The following is a 26,000-nucleotide window of genomic DNA, read 5'->3' on the forward strand; positions in this document are numbered from 1 at the left end:
TCTGCTTTAATGCTATTGTCATGGAAGACTGAATTCAGGATGGGTTATACCAGAGCCCTGAGGAGAAAAAGGCAAGACTAAGACCATGTGGAGTTATTTTCCTATTACCTGGCTAATTAAGTTAGTCTAATTCTCCAGTAGTTGGCCTCCCTTTAAATGATCTACTCAAATAAATTATAGCATTTCTCCTTAGTAGTATTGACTGTGAGAGAGATTTGAAGCATTGCATGCCTTCCCACTTCCTCCGCAGGTAGGATATCTTCCTATCCAGCTGTTTTCTTTCTTAGGAAAGTTCTAAACTCTAAAAATCGTTCTTATTCCACCTATAATTTTTGAAGCTTAAAATAGCGGCTCAGTACTTGTTTGGTTCTCACTGTCTCAGTGGGACAGCAGGTTTTGTAGATCAAAGCACATTTTAGTTTTTCTTTGCTTTTCTTTTTGTTTCCCCCCTTAAATTTCCTTTTAAAGAAAAAATAAAACATATTCAAAACATTACTGCTTGGAGAGAGAGCTTCTTGGAATATGTAAACTCTTTAAGTCCTGTTTGAGTGTGTCTGTGTACCCCAGTGGAAAGATTGGATCTGAAACATCCCTGAGATGTCCCAGCTCCATCTTCTTTCCAAATTTTCTCAAAACTCCCACACATCATCACTACCACTAAATTCCCCTAGGACATATTTCTTTGCAATCTAGAATTTCTTTAGGCTTTGGGAGTCAAGGTGAATAGCATGTATTCCCAGCAACTTGGTAGAACAATTTACGGATTCTATATGGGCATCTAGTACTTAGCTAAATGAACTCTACCTCTCTCTCCTCTCTCTCCTTTCTCTCTTTCAGCTTGGCAGTGACCTTGGCGGGGGCATTGGAGGAAGTCCGGCAGTAAGTGCCATCCGTTTTTTTCACCATGGGATGCGCTGCCCCCGTTTGATGCCTTCCTATGCACACATTCTCAGACCAGCCACCGCTGCTATCTAGCACTGCACCAAAACCTCTATAGCACTACATGAAGAGTAGAAAGTAGTGTAGGGATACTTGGAATCTTTGGGGTCATACACCATGTGTGGTATAGGGACATCTTTAGGGACTGGCGCTCTGGTGTCTACAGAGATCTCTGTCTTCCTGACATTAAAGAGCTAAAGGAAATGGAACCCCCCATCTTGACTGGAGAATGCTCTTATTCTCTAGTGTCATCTAGAAAGAACTTGAATCACCTGGACTCAGAGTGAGACTCGCCTCGTAAGTGTGTTTGGGGAGTGTGATATCCATCTCCCCCAGGAGAGTTTCCTACGAGATATTTATGCCTAAAAGAGGAAGTAAGACTTGCCTGTACCCAAGTGGAAATGGAACTGTTGTCTAAGTTGGATGCTCCTCCTGTCTGTAAGAACAAACTCCCCCTTCATTAGGGTACCTATAGGCCTTTTGCACAGAATCATGGAAGCTAAAATTGGAAACAAACAGAAAAAATCTTGCATCACTGTGTTGCTGATCCTACTGATCACTTTCTCTTGATAGAACTTCTAAAGAGCGTGTGTATCTTATCAGTGATGAAAAAATAACTGTGATGATTAAAAGGACAAAGAATATACTAATTCAGCTCCTAAAAATACTATAATTATAGTGTGTTCTTATTGATTTATTAATACTACTAAAATATATAGCAACATTTTAAGGACTATTAATCTATTCTTCCTGATCTTCCCCCTTCCTTTTTTTTCCCTGCAGGTGGGACAGTCCTTCATCCCATCATCAGTGCCTGCAACCTTTGCTCCTTCACCTACTCCTGCTGTGGTCAGCAGTGGCCTGAATGACCTGTTTGAACTCTCCACAGGGATAGGCATGGCACCTGGTGGATATGTGGCTCCTAAGGCTGTAAGTAAAGCAAGATTTTCTTAAGAGGCAGCACCTGAATTACTTAGCTTCTAACATTTGTGTTACTTCCTGATAATAAATGCAAGGTTTGCGTCTTTGTTCTAGAGGACTTAAGAGGAAGATGAAATGGCCTTCAACTTAGCAATAAGAAACACCATGGCATCCTCATTAACTGTTTTTATAATTGGACTTAAAATTGGAAACATTAAGTATTTGAGTTTTGTTCTCTTATTTAGAAATATTGTCTAGATTGTCAACCCTGAAGTCAGTCTAGTGTAAATCTATATACAATGCAACAGCAGGGGGGAAAATATAGCATAGAGAAGTAACATTTTTACTTCTCATTCCTCTCTTCCCCTTTTTCCATTGGTATTATGTATGGATTCTAGAATGCCACTGCCCAAATTTGGTTTTCGTGGATTTTAGTGTATGTTGTTAGAGTTGTGATTTAGGTTTGCGTCATTTGTGCTCTTCTCGTCTCAGCCTTGCTTGATGTCGCATGCAGATTGAAATTCAAATGGGGAAACTCCTTGTAAATGAAGCTTATTTTGGTCCTTGGGAATAGTAGCATCCAGGCTGGGCTACGTTTCTTGTAATCTTGCCTTGAGGGACAACATGGCTGGTTGCTTCCTGCATTCTTTGCCTGCTCATCTGACTGTGTGGGATCTCTGCTAGAGATGCAGACCAGTTGTCCATTCCAGGAATCGTAACTTGTACACACAGCCATTGCATAGAGTAGTCAAAAATGTGATTGAATACCAAGCCATAGGATTTTGGCACAACTTAGTAGCTTTGTAGTGAGGTTACTGTGTTGCATATTATGCCTACAGACTTTTTTTTTTCCCCTTAAAGATTGGCACCTGAGCTAACAACTGTTGCCTATCTTTTTTTTTTTTTTCCTGCTTTATCTCCTCAAACCCCCCTGTATATAGTTGTATATCTTAGTTGCAGGTCCTTCTAGTTGTGGGATGTGGGACGCAGCCTCAACATGGCCTGACGAGTGGTACCATGTCCGCGCGCAGGATCCGAACCCTGGGCTGTCGCAGCGGAGCGCACGAACTTAACCACTCGGCCACGGAGCCGGCCCCGCCTACCAACTTTTAATTACTGATTAAATATCAGACAGAAAATTAAGTCTCTCTCTGTCCCCACTTTTCCATAGACAGCCTCTTTAGCTTTCTTCTGTCCTTTCAGAAGAAAAAGAAAAAGATCATGCATATAGCTATATGTTTGCCTCTTTTAAACATACCGTGTCAATGGGATATACTGTTTTGCACTTTGTTTTTCTCTGCCACATTCTTTTGAATAGCTGTATCCACTGTATTAATGTACAACTTATTTAATCATTCTCCTGTTGATGATCATTTAGAATATTCCCCTGGTCCTACACGCCCCCTCTCCACCCCCTGCCCTTTTGTTATTACAATGTTGCAATGAACATCCTTGTGTTCTATATCATGGTATATTTTTGTGAGTATATCTATAGGGTAAACGTGCAATGTGCTTGATGGTTTAAACATTTTAAAATAGACATTACCAACTTACCCTCCAAAAAGGTGACATCAGATTATATTCCCAGCAACAGAATGAGTGCCAGATTCCTTATATTCTCCTTTATTATTGCTGACTTTTTGAATTTTTGACTCTCTGATAGATGAAAAATAATTTCTTGTGATTGTTTGATTTCATTTCCTTCCTTCCTTTTCTTTTTTTTCTTTGGTGTGGCTCTGTATATTCTCCTATTTATTCACCACCCACTGACGCTTAGGTATTCTGTCTCAAAGTAGTCAGAACAGTGTGTGAATTCCTGAATTTTTCTTTTTTTTTTTTTTTAATAAACTGGTACAGTGTAGGAGTATCACAGATTCTGGGTCCAGGGGTGGGTAATGAATGAATGAATTATATAGGGAGAATAGGCATTCAAATTGGTTAAGCAACATGTGAATACTTACTATTTACCAGAAACTATAGCAAGATTTAAAAATATATATAAGACATGGTCCTTGCCCTTAAGGAGATTACTGATAATGGTTTTGGTAATGGTAAAGTCTTCAAAGATTATAGACACGCTATTTTCACTAGTAGATTCAGTTTCTTCCCTTTTAAGCCTTTTACCAAAGCTACTAACAAAAAAACCACATTATACTCATTAGAATTTCTCTTTTCCTTGTATGTATTTTGTAGCAGTGCTCAAAAGCAGTAAAATGACAGAAGATGACGAATAAGCCAGGGTCACCCATAGACTACTTTGTTGTTTTTTGCTTCTTAAATAATTGAGAATGATCTCAAAATTGAGAAAATATGACTTTATCCAGAGCCTTTTGTGTCTAACTTGATATTTATGGTATAAAAATCACCATAATTGCCTAAAGAAGTGAAGTCTTAATTTCATCTTTATTTATTCAAAAACAAATAGCATCGAAATAAATCCATTGGGCTGTCTTTCAGGTCTGGCTGCCTGCAGTAAAGGCTAAAGGCTTGGAGATTTCCGGAACATTTACTCACCGCCAAGGGCACATCTATATGGAAATGAACTTCACCAACAAAGCTCTGCAGCACATGACAGACTTTGCAATCCAGTTCAACAAGAATAGGTGAGACGTCTGAGTCCCCGGCCCAGTCCTCGGCCCTGTGTCCAACAGGAAGGTGCTCCATTTAACAATGGTTAAAAACCCTCGTATTGGCAGATGCAGGATGTAGAGTGAGCACCGGCTCTTGCCTTTCTCTTCAGTTGTCAGCTTCAGCTCTGGAGGCCCTAGGGGGATTTTGTTGAGAAACTCCCCCATGTGGCTTCAGGAAGCCAGACCTTACATGCTGCCTTCTTAAAGAATTCTTGGACTGGAATGTTTTTACTAAAACAGTTTACAAAAAAAAAAATTGAAATCCGTTTATTCATTCAACAAATAATTGTTTAGCATCTGTGTGCCAGACATTTCTAGCTGCTGAGGCTAGAGTAGTGAACCAAACAAATGTGTGTCCAAAGCTCACGTTTTGGTGGGAAAAAGTGAACGTACTTTGGTTGGTGTCAGAAATATGGAAGACAGTATACCTGTTAACTGAATAATCTCACATATAGGCTGACAGGTATGATAGCAATGAATTCTCTGCCTTACTAAGGAAGAGAGCATGAAGCAGTAAAATGTTGATGTCCTATAGTTCTGAAACATCACTGTTTTTTATTCAATTTTGTAGTTCAGAAAACTGGCTGCTAGACTTTGATGGCAGGTCCATTCATTCATAAGTGCAAGATATTTGAACTTGTTTCTAACAAAGTAGTAATCGGACCCCTAAAGCAGATTTAATAAAATTTGCCAATGACAGCTTGCATCAGTGACTGTCTTACTCATTTCTAATCATTTGGAAATAACTTTGGTACCCTGGATTTGGAATTTTGGCACGTTGGAAATCACTTAAGTATCTAGAAAGTTGTGTTTCCTTCTGTCAAGCCCAGTTATATTTCCAGCCACTTTTGGGGAGCTGGCTGTGTTGAAGGCCGAGGCTGTTGGGGGAATCTGTAATAAAGGCAATCTGCATAGCCTGCCTTCATACCTTCATTTCTATTTGTCTTTGCTTTTATTTTTTTTTTAAGTAGTCTGATACTTAGAAAAGTTTATATTTTTGTTCTGATGTACTTTTTCCTTTATAAAATACCCTTAGTCCCTCCTTTCTATAGTCTATTGATTTCCTCCTGGAGCTTAAATCTTCTCCCCTCCCCCATTACCTAATGACAGTAGTACTGCCTTTGTTTGGATTTACTTTTGCACTCTTAAGTCTGCTTAAACTTCTGCCTCTGGGTTAGTCGTCTTTGGCCTCCAGTTATGACAGATGAGACCAAGAGCTTATTCTACTTTCCACCCACTTGCCCCCTTTTCTTCTCATTTTTGTAAATTGTATCATTTATACATTTCATAGGTTTTACCTTTATCTTCATCTTTGTTTTGTCTTGGATTTGTGCTTACTGCCAGTCTTTTGAAGTTTCCATTGTCATTTCTTGGATGTCTTTAGTAAGTTCTTCAAAAAGGGCTCATGTGAATGATAATCCTTGAATTCTTACGTTGTCAAAACTTTGACCTTTATACTTGAAAATTCTTGACTTACTTTTTTAAAAAAATATATATAATTACAAGTCTTCTTTTTTTTTTTTAAAGATTGGCACCTGAGCGAACAACTGTTTTCAATCTTCCTTTTTTTTCCTGCTTTTTTCTCCCCAAATCCCCCCAGTACATAGTTGTATATTTCACTAGTGGGTCCTTCCAGTTGTGGCATGTGGGATGCTGCTTCAGCATGGCCTGATAAGCAGTGCCATGTCCGTGCCCAGGATCCAGCTAGCAAAACCCCGGGCCGCCGAAGCGGAGCGCACAAACTTAACCACTCGGCCACGGGGCCAGCCCTTAAACTTTTTTTTTTTTTTTAAAGATTTTATTTTTTCCTTTTTCTCCCCAAAGCCCCCCGGTACATAGTTGTATATTCTTTGCTGTGGGTCCTTCTAGTTGTGGCATGTGGGACGCTGCCTCAGCATGGCTTGATGAGCAGTGTCATGTCCGCGCCCAGGATTCGAACCAACGAAACACTGGGCCGCCTGCAGCAGAGCGCGCGAACTTAACTGCTTGGCCACGGGGTACACGTTTTCTTTTTTTGATGAGGAAGACTAGCTGTGAGCTAACATATGTTGCCAATCTTCCTCTTTTTTTTTTCTCCCCCAAACCCCAATACATAGTTTTATATCTTACTTGTTAGTCATTCTAGTTTTTCTATGTGGGATGCTGCCACAGCATGGCTTGATGAGCAGTGTGTAGCTCCATGCCCAGGATCCAAACCAGCGAATCCCGCCTGCCAAAGTGGAACATGCGAACTTAACCCACTCAACCATGGGACTGGCCTCTGACTTAAACTCTTTAAGTGTTTTACTCCTATGTCTTTTGTCATTGAATGTTTCTATGGGAAAGTCAGTTGCCAGCCTGATTTTCCCCCATATATGTGATTTAATCATTTTGTCTGATTGCCCAGAGTTTTGAAGTCCAGTAATTTTACTGGGATATTCCCAATGTTGACCAATCTTGGACAGTTTTCCTTAGAATAAAGTGTGCTCTTTCAATATGTACATTGAAGTCTTTTATTTCAGGAAAGTTTTCAGGGTTTATATGTTTAAACTTTTGTATTGTTCGATTGTTTCTATTTTCTTCTGTGGAGAGTTATGTATTTATGGGCTCTTATTTGTCTATCTTTTATATATACTATTTTTCTCTCTCTTTTTTTATGACCTTTTTTACCCATACATGACACTATTATCAGACAAAAATTATTTAATATCATCAACTCTTTAATATCATCAAGCATCCAATCAGTGCATTTTCACAGTTGTCTAATGTTTTTGTACGGTTTGTTTTGTCTGAACAGGGTCCCAATAAGGTCCCCATTCATGCCAAATGTTGATAAGTGTCTTAAGTCTCTTTTAACCTATAGATTCCTCCTCCTCTCTCTTTTTTCCTTGAAATTTACTTGTAGAAGAAATTCGGTCTTTTATTTGTGGAAGCTCCCACAGTCTAGATTTTGCTGATTACATCTGTAAGTTGGAGGCAGATCTATAGGCTTGATGAGATTTAGACTGGATCTTCTGGCAGGTGTCTTCATGGGTGGTGGGGGTCTTTTTCTCTCATTTCTGTTTTATGTTATTTGCTTTTTCTCATTTTAGTCTCTATGTCTCTTACTGTGTTTACTATGGTGTCTCTTCTCTTGTTCTTTGTAGCTCTGTCTCTGTAATTGTGCCTTTTCTATAATTTTTTGTAAATGGGATCACATCGTATGGAGTCTTTTGCATCTGGTTTCTTTCAGTTAACATGATGCTTTGAGATCAGGAGTCCATTACATTTGATTGCTGAGTAGTGGTCCATTGATGAATATGCCACCATTTGTTTGCCCTTTCACCACCTGGGGGATTTGAAGTTGTTTCCAGTTTTATCTTTTACGACTACAGCTGCTATGAATATTCATGTGCAGGTCTTTGTGGTGGATATATGTTTTCAGTTTTCCTGGGTAAATACCTAGCACTGGTATTGCGGGGTCATATGATAAGTGTGAGAGTTCCCGCTATTCATATCATTACCAATTTTAGCCATTCTTATAGATGTATGGTAGTATCGCATTTTAATTTGCATTTCCCTCTGACTAATGATATTGAGCATTTTTTCATAAGCTTATTGACCGTTTTTATATCTTCTTTGTGGAAGTATCTGCTGAAATCTTTTTATTTACTTATTTATTTATTTATTTTGGTTGTTTGTCTTATTATCAAATAGTGAAAGTTCTTTATATGTTCTGGATACAAGTCTTTTGTCAGATATTTGTCTTGTAAATATTTTCTCCTAGTCTGTGGTTTGCCTTTATTTTCTTAACAATGTCTTTGAAAAACAAAATTTTTTATTTAAATAAAGTCCATTTTACAATTTTTTCTTTTTATGGCTTATGCTTTTTGTGTTCTAAGAAATCTTTGCCTGACCCATAGTTATAAAGATTTTTTTCTGTATTTTTTAAGAACGTTATAGATTTAGCTCCTACATTTACTTTTATAATCCATTTTGAGATAATTTTTAAATATGGTATAGAGTAAGAGTCAAAGTAAATTTTTTTTCCATAGTAAGTCTTGAAATCAGATAGTGTAAACTCGCCAACTTTGTTCTTTTTTAAAAATTGTTATGGCTATTCTGGGTCCTTTGCCGGCTGGGATTTTCATGGAGAGGGCAGTGAACATGTAGATCAATTGAGGGGAGAATTGACATCAAATAATATGGACTCTTCTAATCCATCAGCGTGCTGTATCTCTCTGCTTATCTAGGTCATCTTTAACTTCTCTCTGCAGTGTTTTATGATTTTTCATGTACAGATCTTGTACATCTTTTGTCACATTTAAGTATTTTGAGTTTTGATGTTATAGTAAATAGCATTTTTTCATTTTCATTGTTGATTGTTCGTTGCTAGTATATAGAAATAGAATTGAGTTTTCTATATTGAACTTGTATCTTGCAACTTTGTTAAACTCACTTATTAGTTCTAGTAGCCTTTTTGTAGATTCCTTATGGTTTCCTACATAGAGAAATCATGTCATCTGTGAACAGAGGCAATTTTATTGTTTTGTTTTCAATCTTATGCCTTTCTTTTTCTTGCCTGATTTTACTAGCTAGAATCTCCAGTAAATGTTGAGTAGAAGTGGTAAGAAGGGACGTCTTTGCCATGTTCTAATTCTATGGGGGAAGCATTCAGTCTTTGACCATTAATGTTAGCTCTTGGTTGTTCCTGGAGCTTGAGGAGTTCCCTTCTGTTCCTAGTTTGCTGAACTTTATTATGAGTGGGTATTATATTTTGTCAGATGTTTCTTCTGCATTATTGAGATGATCATGTCATTCTTTTTAGTCTATTAGTATGACGGATTACATTGATTTTTCTAATGTTACACCAATCTTGTATTCCTCGGATAAATCCTGTTTGGTCAGGGTATATTATCTTTTTCATGTATTACTGGATTCGATATGCTAAAATTTTGTTGAGTATTTTTTGCATCTATATACATGATGTAATTTAATTTCTGACTGTTTCTTTTTTTTTTTAAGATTTTATTTTTCCTCTTTCTCCCAAAGCCCCCCAGTACATGAGCTGTGTATTTTCAGTTGTGGTCCCTCCAGCTGTGGCATGCAGGAGGCCGCCCCAGCATAGCCTGATGAGCAGTGCCATGTCAGTGCCCAGGACTCGAACCAGTGAAACCCTGGGCCACTGAAGCAGAGCGCGTGAACCTAACCACTCAGCCACAGGGCCAGCCCCTGATCTATTCTTTTTTATTACTGCTTCTTCCCTGAGTTTCATTGGCTCTCCTTCACCTTCTCCTGTTGTCTGACATCTCTGCCCCAAGTGCTTCCTTCGCTGTTGTGTGTTCTTCTTTGGTAGCTGCAATTGCTTCATTAACTGTATTTTCCCCTTAACTTCACGTATAAATGTTTCATCATTTCATTTGTTTTAATGGCGAATTATTTTCCAGTATGTTTTGTTTGTCAATAAGGAAGTTGTATTCCTGTTTTTCCATGTTTTTATAGTAGTGTCTTTGAAGAGGTGCTGTGTTTGTACCATGTTGATATTTATATTTGAATGAGTTGGTATTTGCAGGACTAGCTATTAGCAGAAGGTTCCTATATAAGAGGAAGATAAGCCAGCGTAGTTTGTTAGCCTTTGCTGCTCAGCAACTCTTCCTTCTTTACCATGGTGTAGCCACAACTCCTTTCCTTCTCAGAACCTGATTTCATTCAAGACAACCTTTTATTTCAGTCCTGAGCTCTACAGATTTCTTTTGCTGGTCTCTGCCTCCAAGGAACGCGGCCCTGTCTTCCAAGATGTTTGTTTCCCCTTTAGAAGGTGGTGCTTTTTGAGCTCTGTCACCTCAGGCCCCCTTACATTTTGGTATGCTTTTTTTTGGTGAGGAAGATTCACCCTGAGCTAACATCCACTGCCAATTTTCTTCTTTTTTTTTTTTTTTTGCTTGAGGAATAATAGCCTTGAGCTAACATCTGTGCTAATCTTCCTCTATTTTGTATATGGCTCACCTTCACAGCATAGCTTGATGAGTGGAGTAGGTCCCCACCCAGGATCCGAACTTGTGAACCCAGGCCGCTGAAGTGGAATGTGCAGAACTTTACCCATTTGGCCATGGGGCTGGCCCTACATTTTGCTACTCTTTTTTTTTTTTTACACTTTTTTTTTTTTCCTTCTTCTTCTTCTCCCCAAAGCCTACCAGTATATAGTTGTATATTCTAGTTTTAGGTCCTTCTAGTTGTGGCATATGGGGCGCCACCTCAGCATGGCCTGATAAGCAGTGCCACGTCTGTGCCCAGGATCCAAACCGGTGAAACCCTGGACTGCTGAAGAGGAGCTTGCGAACTTAACCACTCAGCCACAGGGCTGGCCCCAGTCACAGTATTTTTTTCTTTTTTGAGGAAGATTAGCCCTGAGCTAACATTTGCCACCAGTCCTCCTCTTTTTGCTGAGGAAGATTGGTCCTGAGCTAACATCCATGCCCATCTTCCTCTATTTTATATATGGGACGCTTACCACAGCATGGCCTGACAAGCAGTGCATAGATCTGCACCCGGGATCCAAACTGGCGAACCCTGGGTCACTGAAGTGGAGCATGGGAACTTAACTGCTGTGCCACTGGACCGGCCCCCACATTTTGGTACTCTTAATGTGTAGTTTATCTAGGTAAAGAAAAATGTTTCTTCTGCCATCCTATGACTCTTGAAAGAGATACTACCTATATAAACTCTATATTAATAGTATTTTATCAATATTATAGTCCCATCTTCCTTCCTGAGACTAATTAGAACATAAATTCATATCATTCGTTTATTTGTTGCACTTGTATGCCCACTTTTCCCTTTCTGCTCTATCTTTTTGAAATTTAATTCTTAGATTTCTCAGACATAAGACATGTCTGTCCTCCCTCATATATTTTTGTTTTTTATTTAACTTCAGACTCAGACTTTTCCCATCTCTTTACTATTCTTACATTAGTATTAGATAGGCTTCTCTGAGAAGTCAATCTGGTGGCTACTCATTCCCTGCCTTAGGCTTAGAAAGTGGCCAGAGTTGGGTCTACAACTTAATGCTAATCCTTTGGAACGTGTAAGCCAGTCAGTTCTGCTTTACTTAGACTGGCTCTTTCCCGATAATGTGTCCTATGTAAGTGAACAAAAAAGAATGAAAATGAGAGTTACCCGTAAATAATCCTCTGGACTGATCAGGCAGGTTATCAGGCTAGCAAAATAATACCAATTTATTGTACTCTGCAGGATGGGTATTCTTAAGTCTTCTTTCTTCCAGGGATTATCTGACGAAAGATGTATTAAAAAAGATACTTTCCAAACCTGTCCCTCTAGTGGAATGATAAACATACGAAACTTTCAGAATCAGAGCACTAGAAAAGCAATTCTATGCTTTGAATGTTTTCTCCTTCCTTAAGTCCATTTAATGGAAAACAGGGGTTATGTTGTAACCAATGTTATAGCAAATTAGAATTGAGCACCTTGGTTCCTGCTATTCCTTCCATTTAATTTTATTAAAAGTTGTTCTTCCTTCAAATGGAGTAAAAAGCCATTGAAACTCAAGTTGTGGCTAAATCCTGCCTTCTGATTAACCTCTGGGGTTTCTTCATCCTGTCTCCTAGCTTTGGTGTCATCCCCAGCACTCCTCTGGCCATACATACACCACTGATGCCAAACCAGAGCATTGATGTCTCCCTGCCTCTCAACACGTTGGGCCCAGTCATGAAGATGGAACCTCTGAATAACCTGCAGGTTGGAGTTTTACTTTACTCAGGGGGTACAAGCTGCTATCTTGCCAGTTTTATTTCATTTATGTATAAAACTCTCTCTTCCTTATATTAGACTTGATTATGGAATAGGGTTTGAAATAACTGCAGAAAATAGATTTATTTTACTTTAAAAATTTTTATTTTTAAATCTTATTTTAAAATAAAAGTCATGTGTTGACATAGAAAGTTATTCAATCTTTTTTTTTTTAAAAGATTTTATTTTTTTCCTTTTTCTCCCCAAAGCCCACAGTACATAGTTGTATGTTCTTCATTGTGGGTCCTTCTAGTTGTGGCATGTGGGACGCTGCCTCAGCGTGGTTTGATGAGCAGTGCCATGTCTGCGCCCAGGATTCGAACCAACGAAACACTGGGCCACCTGCAGCGGAGCGCGCGAACTTAACCACTCAGGCACAGGGCCAGCCCCGAAAGTTATTCATTCTTTTATTCAAGAAACATTTAGAAACTTTTTTTCCTTAAGGCTTTCACAGCGAATTTGAATGTCATTTATATAAGAATAGATTTCAGTAGATTTATATGGAGGTTGTCTTTGAACACACAACCATAAATAGATTGTCTGGATTTAAATGCCCCATGTTAGCATATATCTATGATAAGTGTAGCAGCATCTTAGAGGAGCTCAGAACTTTATCAGTTCTTCAAGAGCCTCTTGATCTTGAAAATATTGAATTTTTAAAAATGCTTAAGTACTATCTTAGACTCTCATTCAGTTCATCTATTTTGAATTTATCTTTGAAGTATAAACCTAGGGTTCACGCAACATAGAGGCAGAATAGTAAGCTTGTAAGCTGAAGCTGCAGCAGCCCTGAAGGGATATTAATACAGATACAAGCCCTAGAAGTTGAAGTTGTTAATGCTCACAAGGACAGGAGACACAGCCTTGGGCCAGCCTGAGATTGGGAACTGTAACTGATGTCTGCCATAAAGCTGAGAGCCTGGAAGGGCAACTCCCTCAGTGAAGGGGGAACTGGAAAAGCGTTTCCACAAGGGTGACTGATGAAAACATTTCTCTCTGACCAGCGTTCTCAGTGGCCTCTTGTGGGAAATCCAGGGCCCAGTATTATGCCATCCCTCATAATATATGAGTATATAGTCCAAATTTATACTAGCTATGTAGGTGTAGTAGTCTTCAAACGAATAAATTAATGTGAAATCGGTCCAGGACTGGTGAAACCTGGGGTACCTGGCAGAAGCAAATGCAAAGCAGCCCTTTTGCAACAGTTCTAAACTTTAGGACCATCAGGACTCCTAACTGAAAAGAAAATCTCTACAGAAAGTGAGCTCACAATTTAACAAAGAAAGAGTTGGGAGGGATGTACTATGAGACAGTCAGAAGACACGTCAAAGAGGAGGATTAGTATTCCCCTTCGACCAAGAATTTGAAATGGTGGAATAGTCTGAATGAGACATAAAATGTTTAAAATGATGAAAGGAAATTATTAGCCTTCCACTTTCTAGTCAGAATAGGTGGGATCCCATTACTCGATCTTCTGGAAACAGCAGGATGAGAGACTAGTGCTGCTGCTGAGACAGCAACAGTAAAGTTACTGGGAGTTAAAACTAACGTTCTTCGGTAGTTTAAGTACCAACACACCAAGACTGCGGTTCACTGTCTACCTTGCTGCCACAGTAGTTGACTGCCTCTTTGTCAGCAAAGGCTGTCATGATTTAGAGTGAAGATGAGTGAGTCAAAATATAACTTGGCTCAGGCTCGAAGAAGAAAACAAGGATTACTGTGCAGATGGAATTGGCTGTTACTATGATGAGAATAATGTGTTAAGAGACTTTTCCAGCACAGAATCCTGAAGTAAGTAACTAACCCAAATTTCCATCTGCTCCCTTTTCATTGAAATCTAGCCTCCTGTTGACCCACAGAGCCTCAAGCCTAATATTTGAGGACAGTGAGTATGAGCGCAAAAATGCTTTCTTTACTTTAGAAGTAAGAAAAGGAATTTGGGTCACAGAAACCAGGGCAAATTTTCTGCTCTTAAAACAAAAAGGAAACAGTAAATAAATGAATGTCAGCTTACTTTCTTATTTGCATTTTCATTTCATATTCAATGAAATGAACATTGCAAATAGGAACCCTCATAAGAAAAGTTGAGTCTTAGTCCGAACTCCTCTCTCAGAAGTAATGATATAGTATTAGGACTAGCAAGGTTCTGTTTTTACAAACCTGACATTATACAAAGCAAACTTAAAAATTTTCCATTTAGGGGCTGGCCCTGTGCCTGAGTGGTTGGGTTTGCATGCTCTGCTTCGGCGGCCCAGGGTTTCGGATCCTGGACGCGGACATGGCACTGCTCGTCAGGCCATGCTGAGGCGGCGTCCCATGTGCCGCAGCTGGAAGGACCCACAACTGAAATATACAACTATATACCAGGGGGCTTTGGGGATAAAAAGGAAAAAAAAATTTCCGTTTTCCCTTTAATCAAAATGTAATAGGGCATCTCAGCTTCTCTAGGGAAAAAAAACTTTCCATCTGTAGTCGACTACTGATTCTCCAAGTTTTCCCTATGGATTCTCTTCTTTCAAGGATGTCATAATTATGGTTATCTTCTCATTAATTGGCATTTCCCAGTGGAGAAAATAAGCAAAAACTTGAAAAGAGAAAAACTTTTTCCCCTGTGAGCAGCTCTATTTCATGTCTGCTGGTGGAAGTTGAAGCTAGTGGCTAGCTTAAGGTGGGTGGGTTACTTTAGATGTCAGCTTCCATTCTGCCCTTGTCCCAGAATGTACAAAAAAAATCAAATCTTAATCCCAAACTAGCTTAGACCGTATAGATCCAGGTAAAGCCAGGTAAAGATTGATTGGCATTTAAACATTATATTTGAATAGTGTTTGAATTCAAGAACTCAAGTAGGAAAAATTAGTACTTCAGACCCATAAAATTGGGAAAGAAAAAATATTTCAGAGTTGAGGAAATGAAATTTTGAATGCAGTGTGGGTTTCAGCTATTTGGGCTAATTTGATATCAATCTATAGGACAAATAAACCCAGCTGCCAAAAGTGTGATGTAACAGTACAAAACTTTTCATTAAAATGCTCATCGAACTACTTATTAGAGTCTGTTTGAAACTCAATTGAAAGGTTAAAAAGACACTGTTCTTTCTTAAAATGGAAAATAAACCATACCTTAGAGACAAGAATTAAATACTTAGTAGAGATTTGAACCTAGAAAATATTTTCTGCTGTACAGATGTTGGTCGTTAAAGTATTTGTGAATCCAACTTATAAATATTACACAAAGTAAAGTTTAGCTTGTCCCTGTTGGGAGTCTCTTTTGATTTTATATCATATAATTATATTCCTTACAAAAGAGAATTGATTCTCCTTATTTAAGTAAAACAAAAACCTTAACAAATGTCTAAATGAATTATCTAAATGAGTTTTCTCTGACTCCTATATCCTTTCAATCTGTGTTAGTTGCTTAGAAGCATTTTGCAAAATATTTCTTCAAACTTGACACCTGGCAAGTGACTGCTTCCTGAAGTCGGTGTCTGCACAAAGATGGTAGAATTATAACATAACATGAGTTCATCCTGGTCTTTGCATAGATGCTATAGAGTGCTCACAGCGGTTTGGCTTCCTTTTTTGCTGGGCTGTGAACTCTCATGAGAACTTTGATAGCACTGTTCTTTCAAGTTTTAATTTTATCAGAGTTACAAAAACGGTTTAAAGAGTTCAACTAGTTCTATAGTTAGTTAAGAAAAACCCAGTCCCCAGCCTTCTTTCCCCTGCGTGGCTCCCAATTTCTTCTTCCACAGAGGCAGTCTCTCTTGCCTCTTGTAGTTAATATTTTTATATTTGCCACTCTGTCTCTAAATAACATGCTTATATGGCAACTTCTGGATTTTTCCATTTTAGGTATTCCTCTCTATCTCCCCACTCACTGCCATCATCTACATCCATGTTTCCTATCCTCCTGTTTTCCTGATAGAGCCACTTTAGAATTTACTTTAATCAGTATTCAATGTTTACATTGTTATGACCATATATGCTCTTCAAAGCTGAGCTGTAAGTAAAGTGTGATTATTTTTTTTTCCATAAAACTTTTTAAGTAATTGGCTATTTACCTGTTAATACCTATCTCTTTTTGTTTGCTTAATTTTTCTGTGTTTTTAACTATAATTCAATCCCAAATTCTAGTCTATCTGTTTCATTTCTCGAAGTTTCCTCTGTAGTCTTTTGACCTGCTCCAGGCTGGGCTGATTTTCTTGAACACCAGGAACATAGCTGTCATCCTGGGATCTCCCTTCATCTTCACTCTGGGGATTCATTCCTTCACCTCTTTTCTGTGTTGGGTCTCCTATTGTATTTTTCTTTTCTTGGTTTGCTCCCTCATTTTGATGAAAGACGTCCTCCAGTGGCTTCCTGAGAGTGGGTATATTGAAAATAAAGTTTTTGAGACTTCACGTTTTAAAATGTCACACTTGTTTGATGGTTTCTATATAATATTCTAGGTTAGAAATTGTTTTCCTTGTAGTCTGAATCCATTGTGATTCTTGATCCTTTTCTGTGCCCTGTTCTTTCTCAGTGAAAGTTGGACAATCCTTTCTTTATCCCCTGTGTTCTGAAGTTTCACAGTGATGTGCCTTGGTGTGAGTCTCTTTTCACCACTGTGCTAGCTGCTCATTGGGCCCTCTCAAAGTGGAAACTTGTATCCTTCACTTCTGGGAATTTTTCTTTACCTTTTTTGTAGATCTCCCTTCATTTCTTCTGTTTCTCTTATTGGAGGTCTTCCTTTTTGGATGTGGCCCCCCTGGACCAATCCCTTTTTTCCCCTCCTATTTTCCAGCTCTTTTTCTTTTTGCTCTACTTTCTGAAGATTTCTTATGGAAAATTTTTAGTAAACTGAAGAGTGTAATGAATCTCTGTGTACCTATCATCCAGGTTCAATAATTATCAATCCATAGTTAATATTGTTTGATCTATACCCTTCTCCACAGGCCTACTCTATATTATTTTGAAGCAAATCTCAGACGTTTGTATCACTTCACCTGTAAATATTTCAATATATATCTTCAAAACAGGTCTCTTTTTAAAAATATAACCACAATAACTATTGTATACATTAAAAAATTAATAAGAAATTCTTAACATCAAATATCCAGTCAGTGTTCAAGTTTCTAATTATCTCAATATCTTAAACTTTTTTGTGTGTTTTTATTATTACTGTTTGTTTGAATCAGTCAAGTGCACATGTGATGGGTTGATAGATAGCTCATAAGTCTCTTTGGTTACTCTGTTCAATATGATAGCCACTAGCCACATGTGGCTATATAAATTGTAACTAATTAAAATTTAAAAATTCATTTCCTCACTTGTAGTAGCTACATTTCAAATGCACGTTGGCTAGTGGTTACTAAATTGGACGATGCAGGAGTAGAAGATTGCCATCATTGCGGAAAGTTCTGTTGGACAGTGCTGATCTAGGGGCACCCCCTCTATCTTTCTCTTTTATCTTTGGTTTCAGCAGCTTGATTTTTATGTATCTATAGGTTTTCCTTGTGTTAATCTGACTAGGGTTCACTGAACGTCTTGGATCTGTAGTTGATTGTTTCTCCCAAATTTGGGAAAGTTTTGCTGTTATTCCTTCATATTTTTTTCTGCCCCATTGTCTCTCTTCTCTCCTTCCAGAACTCCAATTACATATATGTTAGACCACTTGCTATTGGCGTTCAGATCACTGGGGAAGTTCTCTTCTTATTATTATTTAATCTTTTTCTTTCTTTCTGTTCTTCAGATTGGATAATTCCTGTTGATCTGTCTTCAGGTATACTGACACTTCAGTAGGCTTATAACCTTCTTTTAAATCTATCCAGTATAATTTTCATTTCAAATATTATATGTTTCAGTTTTAGGATTTCCATTTGGTTCTTTGCTAAAGTTCCCCATCTGTTCACTCAGGAGTACAATTCAAGAAGCCTGTTCCACAGCCTACTCTCTTCCTTTATCCCACCTCCACCCTTTTGGCCATCCCTTGGGCCTAAGGGTGTGCTTACTGACCCTCAGGAAGCCAGTAGAAGTATCTCAAGCAGACTCTGGAAACTACAGTGCTGGAGCTGTCTAGCCAGGAAATTCTGCATGTTCTAGCTGAGCATGTCTCTTTGGCCCTGTGGATTCTTTTATCCATAGGCTGCAAGGAGACCAGAAGAGGATCAGAGTATGGCCTTCTAAACTGTGAGGTCCAGGACAGGACCTCCAGTTACCCATCACTGAGGGCGGCTGGAATCCTCTATATTAATACTTTCTCGTCTTTCTTCTTGTGCTGGCTTAATTCTTCCAAAAATCGACTTTGACTCTCCTGTCTAAAATATAAAGGCTTTTTGCCAGCCTTCTGAGAGCTAAGTTGGGAAAGAGGGCTGAAGAGTCTCAGCATAAATTCATTTCATCCGCCACTCCTCAGCCATGCCTGGCTTCCCCTTCAAAGTACCGTCTATTTTATCCTCTTCAAAAGAATCAATCTTTAGTTTGATGCAGGGACTGAGGGGCTAAGGTAGCTTAGAATGGTGGTGGGGATCTAGGACTCTCAGAGCATCTTTTATTTTATTTTATTTTAAAGGACTCTCAGAGCATCCTGATCCTCTTTCTTTTAACATCCTCTGCCCCCCATTTCCCCTCCATGCAGTTCCAGAGGTGCTACCAGTCCTAAGTCTTTGAGAATTCTGTGGTATTATTGTTAATCCATCTGTTTCACAGTTACCAAGACTTGGTTGCTCTTGTACTTTTTTCTTCCCTATCTTTATGAACTTATGCCTTTAAAAATTTTTCCTTTAATTATGGCAGTTTCTTCCAGAAGAAGGAAAATTTAAATGTCATTTTCAATCTACTATCTTTTCCTGAAGTCTGATAGCACCTTCATAAAAATTCATCTTACCTTCCTTCCATACTGCTTTATAATTAGGAGTCTTAGAGGTGAGCCTATGTATAAAGAATTGGTTCTTTCCTATATATGGTTTTTGTTATCTGTCTCTCTAGCTGTCGCCTTTAAACCCCACATAAGCATTGTTTAGCAAGAGGATGAATATTAATTAGGGAAAAGAAATAATGCCTCTTGGTTTTTTCATTGACTGTTTCTTCTAAAACAAGGCAGTATTCATGTGTTCTATTAGTTTAACCTTTGAATGATTAGGGCAGAAAGTGCTGAAGATGCTAGCTGCAAAGGACACAATCTTACAATCTCCATTATTCATATCTTTAAGATCTTTGTCAACAAAAGGTTTTTTTGGCAGTGTATGGTCCTGAGAATATTCTGTCCCTTGCTACTCCTACATTGCAGTTCCAGCCTGTGAGACAATCAGTTGCAGATGGTGCCTGTCCCTGATATTTCATGTGTTGCATATGTCCGTTCATGCTCAGAAAGCCCACAGCTGTGCTATTGTACCAGAAAAACTGGTAAATGCTTTCAAACGGAAGACCTTTTCAGCAGCTTCCATCAAATGAAGCAAAAAAGCTTGGCATTTGCTGACTTTTCTTGACTTGTGAAAGTGAAACAAGTTCATTCTTAAAGTCTCCTTTAGTCTCCCAAGATGCACGACTGAGGACTGTGCACTCTGCTTGCGTGGGACTACAGCTGCTTGAATAGACATTGAGTCCTTGAAGTGGTGGATCCTCTGGGAACTTTAAGAGATTCTAAGGTCAGACAGATAGATCCAAAGCTGAAAATAACCCCTGTAGACAAGACAGAACCTGACATATTCCATTAGCAATATGTGAGTAATGGAGTCTTTGCTACGAAAGATGAAAACGTTTTGCTACCAAAGAAAAAAGAGGAGAAAATTACTTTCTATGATTGCTGCTTCAAATTTGATATATTTTTCGTGTCACATCAGGACTATAAATATAACCTTTAATTTCATCCGAGAAATAGAGTATCTTGTATACTGGATATTCCTTTTTTACTATTTTGTTTTTGTTGAGAACACTCCTTATCCTTTTTGTCAAGATAATCAAGATTCTACCAGGCAATATCTTTTTGTCTTTCTATAACCAGCACTCAGCTGCTGGTTTCTGGGACTCTCTTTTAGGAATATGTTAGTACCACCTGCTGTAGACAAGAATTCTGTATTCCGATAAGTAGGGGTGGTCTAATGGATCATAGATCTGGCTTCAATGACACGAGAGAGTTTTTCCTGAAACCCAGAATCAGTTCTCAAAACACCCAAGGTTGGGAGCTAGACCCTCATAAAAAAGGGCCTGTGAGATCAGATTACTCAAGTAACAGAAGTCCATGCTGTGAATCTTGAGAGAATGATAATGAATTTCACAAAGTAGTTCTAAAGTGGTAAATAAAAGTGATTTGTGGATTTTCATCTATTAAAATCCCAGCCATCTTTATATCATGATAGTAAGTTAGGAGTCAGTGATGAAAAATGGAATGAGTTTTTGTTTGTGGATTGATAAATGATTGGAAAGTAGATTTAACTGTGTGATCTTTATGCAGTAGGGGACTTTGAATTTTGAATAAAAAGTAAATAACTCTTTCTAGCCCCTGTGTTCTCATTATAGCTGATAATAAACAAAGCCTTAGTCTACATCATGGGTTGGAATTAAGGGGAACTCACTGGGATTCTCCTGAGCAGGATTGAAGCCCACTTGAGAGCCATATCCTGCCCTCATTCATATTTACCCTCTTATATTTTGTCATAGCATCGTGTTCAATGAGATAGGAGAAGATTTGCTTTATTCACAATTTTTTTGTAGGAGTTATGCATAGGCTTCATGGTATTGAAGTCCATATATCTTAAAATAAAACCTGAGGAAAGCTTTGAGCTATGTGAGTGTGCAAACATAGAGAATGTAAAATCTCATGGTTAGAAGAGATGACCTTTAACATTGTCTCTTTCAAACCCTAATTCTGATGGAATTGATCTATATAAGCAGTGATTGGAGTCTCAGCATCTTTTATGAATACTGTTAGTAATTATTACCCTAGAATGGCACATTCCATCTTCCTAAAACTCTGTTAGGAAGTTATTCATATTGAACTAAGATATGTCTTCCTTTAAGTTCTATCTGTAGATTGAAGGTCTGTGGGTTGGGGTTTTATAGAACAAGTGTCTGAATCAAGGCTCACAGGGCCTGAAAAATCAATCAAGTAGGCCTGTAATGAAAATATACTCAGTTTTAATTCATTTTCCCTTTTATTCTACTTCAGGAAAGCCTAAGTTTATGGAAGGACATTTGTTTGTGTGTACTGCAAACAGATGTCAGTTTTGTTCTAATTTTGAGAAGAAAAGACGATTAGAAGTAGAGACACTGGTAAATGTACTTAGAATCACTTATAGTTTAGCAACTAGGGAGAATATTCTTTAATCACTTTTGAAAAATATGTGAATGAATGGTGGTCCTTGGTTTGGTAGCACTGTTTGTTTCTTGGAGCCATTGAAAGAGTTGGAAGGCAGGTACTCCAAATATGGAAGCACAGAACTTCTCAATTCCGTAGCTCACGCTGTGCTCCTGACAATAATTTTGTCCGTTTTATGTATGACCTGTTTCTCCAGTAAAAACTACCCAGAGACAGCATCTGTGCATAGTGGCCAGCCCACGTGCCCAGTTATCTTGACAGCCACATGCCCTGCTTCTGTCCACGTGAAGGTTAGATAATGTACCGGGGCAGTACATAGGCATACCTGTGACCCCGTTAGATTTCTAACTTGCTACTAACTAATCTGAGACTGTATGCTTGTTATCTAGAACCTAGGTTAGATTCTAGTTCAGTTTTACCCCAGGATTGAAAAATGCATAATGTTCATTCATTCTCATTACTGAGGTCTGTTGAAATCTTCTATCGAGTTTCCTCTGGGTCTTCTGTCCCGTGACATACCAGACTGGGGTGTGGAATATCTAATCACTTTAACATAGTTTACTAGTCCCGTCTTCACTGTTTTGTGGTTCAGTACAGAGTGTATTAAGTGTATTTTTAAGTTTAACAATAAGCCCTACATAGTGAACAATTCATGCTGTTAGTGTAAATAGTATATAAGATGCGACAGCTGCAGCCAAGGGCACATCAGCCAGTTCTAGCAAGGTACACATAGCTGTCATTAAAGGGACAAAGAGAGAGATTGGTGCCTAGGTTTAGAGCCTTTGTAGGTCTGGCAGAACCTGTTTAAGGTCAGGCCTTAGGGTTTGGGGAACTTATCTGTCAGGCAGGCTGAAAGGCCTGTGAAAATATTGCTGGCTCTTTCTGGCAACTGAAACCGTACAGAGTAATTCTGTTGTAGGCTGCTGAGGAAGAGAGAATTTGGGGCTTGTAATAAGGGTTTCTAAATGGTAACCAGATTGGTCAGTATAGTTTGGCAGGTGGGTTCTGTATTGGCAGAAAGAGATTACATATACATTGCTGTAATTACCTGATTTATTTTGCCTAACGTATAAAACTTTTTAAAAAATGAGAAAGCTACCTGAAGCAAGAACAGATGCAGTGTATCTTAGCATTATTTTCCCTTGACTCGGGTTCCTTGTGAGGCGCACAGCTGCCAGTGACTCTCTCCACATAGGCGTGGTCCTGTCAGAGTTGTGATAGCTGCTTAGCTCTTGCTATGCCACTGCCCTGTTATATTCAGGCTTACTTCGCCGATCTGGAAGAACTTGCATTGATATTTTTTCTAAGTGGAAAAGCTAAAATCCTGAAAGTGGTCTGTGGGGCCCTATGTGATCTAGCCGTGCCTTACCTCCTTGACTTCATCTGCTAGTCCTTTACTGGCTTCCTCACTGATGTTCAAATAGGTATGCTGCCACCTCAGGGCCTTTGAATTGGCTGCTTCCCATGTCTGGAATGTTCCTTTTTTCAATCTCCTATTGCTTAACTTACTTCTGTCAGGTCTTTGCTAAGACAGTTTGTTTTTAATAAGGTCTCCTCTCTCTACTCCCAAGACTCTTGATCTGATCCCTCTTACCCTTATTTTTTCCCCAGAGCATTTATCCATTTTAAATCTATTTAATGTACTTATTCATTTTTACCTCCTGCTCTCTTGCCACTAGAATGCAAACTCCAAAAGGGCAGCAGTTTTTATCTAGTTTTTTTCCTGCGCTGATACATGGCACACAATAGGTACATAATATTTGTTGTTGAGTGAATCCTTCTGCTTTCATTTAAGGAAGTGTTTACAAATATCAGGTGCATCCGTTTTTTGAACCAAACTCAGTAAGGCCATCTCCTCATCTTAGCAGAGTGTCCCTAAACACTCTCTCTGCCTGCTGTTTCTCAGTGGCCTTGCAGTCTACCCTCAGACTCTGACTCTGATTCAATACCCTTTACCTGAGTGGGTCTGGTCCTGGTCCCAAGTTTAATCTGAGGACTACAATCACAAATTAATTTTCTCTAAAGTGGGCAGAGCAAACGTTAGAAACTGTTGCTTCCTTTACTCTGTTCATAAGTATTTGAAGAGGCAAGGTCATAGCACATTAATGGACCCTATTTCCAAGGTTGGAGATAACTAGGAAAAGAGAAATGTTACTTTTATAATATTTTGGGAACTTTTTATATTGCTAACCTATGTCTGTGTGCCACTTTAAAATAAAACAAATTGCCACCATGCAAATATTTATTAAACTGTTATTCTAATTGCCTAAAACTGTTTTGGATAATATTCCTAGAGTAAATTTGGAAGTTCAAGGGTGCTCTGTGTCTTGGAGCCTCAGGGAAAACCAAAATCATTGAGATGCCTGACAGGAATTGGAGCTGAGCAAGCCCGTGTTACTGTGAGACCAGAAGAACCCTATCTTTGTCATAATCCTGATAAATGCAAAGCTATAAGGAGGCAGATTTTAAAAGGAAGGGCAAAAAAGGTTGTTTTTTGCCAATGGATATTCATTGTATCTCCTTGCTTTCAGAAAACAATTTTTTCAAATAATACTCAAAACAGTCTAACTTTTGCCTTTAAGAGGGGGAAAAAAGTTTAAAAAAATTCCCAATTCCAGACTTTTCCACACTTGCTATCAGAAGAATTTGCTTTGGTGGGAATGGGTGTGATTGTTTATAACTTCAGAGATAAAGAGTAAGAAGGTTGATACCCCTAAACTGGAATTTACTCTGGGATGAACTGTCACAAAGCTGACACCAGAGATTGTATGGGGACTTTGAGGGTGTGAATTCTGCAGTTCAGATGGCTTTAGTGATGTCTAAGGGGGGTTCTATTTCTGCCCTCCACAGAGGCAGTCTTTCATGAAAATTGTGACCTATCCACCTTTTTTCCAAGTGGCTTTGAAGGAGGGGGGAATTCTTTTTAAAGCAGTTCTTGAAGGTCTAGTTAAGTTGAAAAGAATTGCAGAATTTGATTCTAGTAGTTGTAACCCTGCTGTTCCTTGAATTTCTCCAGTGGACAGTCTCGGGGTCATCATTCTGATCTACTCCTGCCCAAATTAGGAGGTTTCGGCAGTTTAATCCAAGAGTCTTTGAAACCTGCGTTTGTGCATACTACATTACAGTCTTAGTCTTCTCGTAGGTGTCCTGGAAGTTTAATCTGCCTACGCTCTAATTCATGGTGTAAACTATTTGGAAGTTTTTTGAGATTGAGATTCAGTAGATGTCATGACAGAATGGGGACTACAAGAGGTGCCATAGCCATTTCAGTTTCAGCATCTATTGATTTCACTTCCTTTCAAAACAGGACCTACTAAGAGAGCTTGCTTCTTAGGATCTCAGTGCTTTTCTAAAGCCCTGTAATTATATGTGCTACTGAAGGATTTACAGTTTAAGAGATCGTCTGGACATCTGTTCAGAGCTTTCCTTTTCCTTCTGAGAGCTGTTTAAACATGAAAACTTCAGATGCTGAAGTGCGTGTTGTCCAGGGAAAATTAGCTTAGAGACATGGAGCTGCTGCTTTATCAGCAAGAGAGGAACCTGTCCAATTTTCCCTGTTAGGGGCTGCACTGTCCACACTCTGAGCAATGAAAAGTTGTAACCTCTCTTGAGAATAGCTAAATATGGCTTTTATCTGGGATGAACAGCCGATTGGTACTGTTTGAGGGCTGCTCAACTGCCATGTGATCCATCTGATCTATTGTGTGGACTAAGAAAAAATAGGTAGATAGAGGGTTCTTGTTTGCCTCTTAGCCTTCCATTGGAAGTAAACTAAAGATGCTGTGCAAGTTAAAATTTAATTAGCATCAGAAGGAAAGTAAATTGACATTTTCTCTGGTGAGTTTCATGACTACTTCTGCCATATTTTTAACCGTATTCAGACATTGTCAGATATTTTAGATAGACTTCTGTTTTGTCAGGATGTCTCTGAGAATTCTCAATTTATTGGTCAATAAGGTTTGGAATAGAAGACTATAGTTAAACTAAAGGTGGTGTTTCTTGGCATTAACTAGGAACGCAGAACTACGGGTAGATTTAATCCAGCAGCTAGCAGAAAGAGCCACTTCTGCTTGAGTGTCAGATGACATATATCACACAATTGGAGTCAGTGCCATTAAAAACCTGTCACTCAAAGACATTCCCCTAGAATCTGTTGACTAGGTGGTGTGGTGCTTAAAACACATCTGAATCATCATTCCTCAGAGAACTGGAGATTGTTGGCGTCACTGCCTGGTCCTCGCGTGGACCGGCCTGTAAATAATCTTTCCAAAAGCTAAATGGAGAGGAGGAATAAAAGAAAAAAGTATTCTTCAGAGACTTGGAAAGGTCACAAGTGATGTCATGGAAGAGTAGATGATATGCTCTCAAAGGTGAGCTGTGTGCTGCTTGCCTTGGTTTTTCTTGTGGCAGTGCCTCCTGTGGTTCTCCGTGGTGAGAGGCCGTGTTTGCTGG

General features: G+C 38.7%; 1 protein-coding gene across 3 annotated transcripts in view; it reads left to right on the plus strand.

Moving 5' to 3' along the window:
- AP2B1 (adaptor related protein complex 2 subunit beta 1) overlaps nucleotides 1–26,000 on the plus strand; it is a 110,295-nt gene that overhangs the window by 66,300 nt on the left and 17,995 nt on the right. For 2 of the 3 annotated variants that reach the window (XM_046675102.1, XM_046675104.1), the window contains 4 exons: nucleotides 838–879; nucleotides 1,723–1,869; nucleotides 4,318–4,463; nucleotides 12,074–12,203. In XM_046675102.1, the coding sequence (XP_046531058.1) occupies nucleotides 838–879; nucleotides 1,723–1,869; nucleotides 4,318–4,463; nucleotides 12,074–12,203 (465 nt within the window). The remainder of the gene's footprint in view (nucleotides 1–837; nucleotides 880–1,722; nucleotides 1,870–4,317; nucleotides 4,464–12,073; nucleotides 12,204–26,000) is intronic. The other variant, XM_046675103.1, reaches the window with a different exon arrangement.

This window comes from Equus quagga, chromosome 11 (assembly GCF_021613505.1).
Source record: "Equus quagga isolate Etosha38 chromosome 11, UCLA_HA_Equagga_1.0, whole genome shotgun sequence".
NCBI lineage: Eukaryota > Metazoa > Chordata > Mammalia > Perissodactyla > Equidae > Equus > Equus quagga.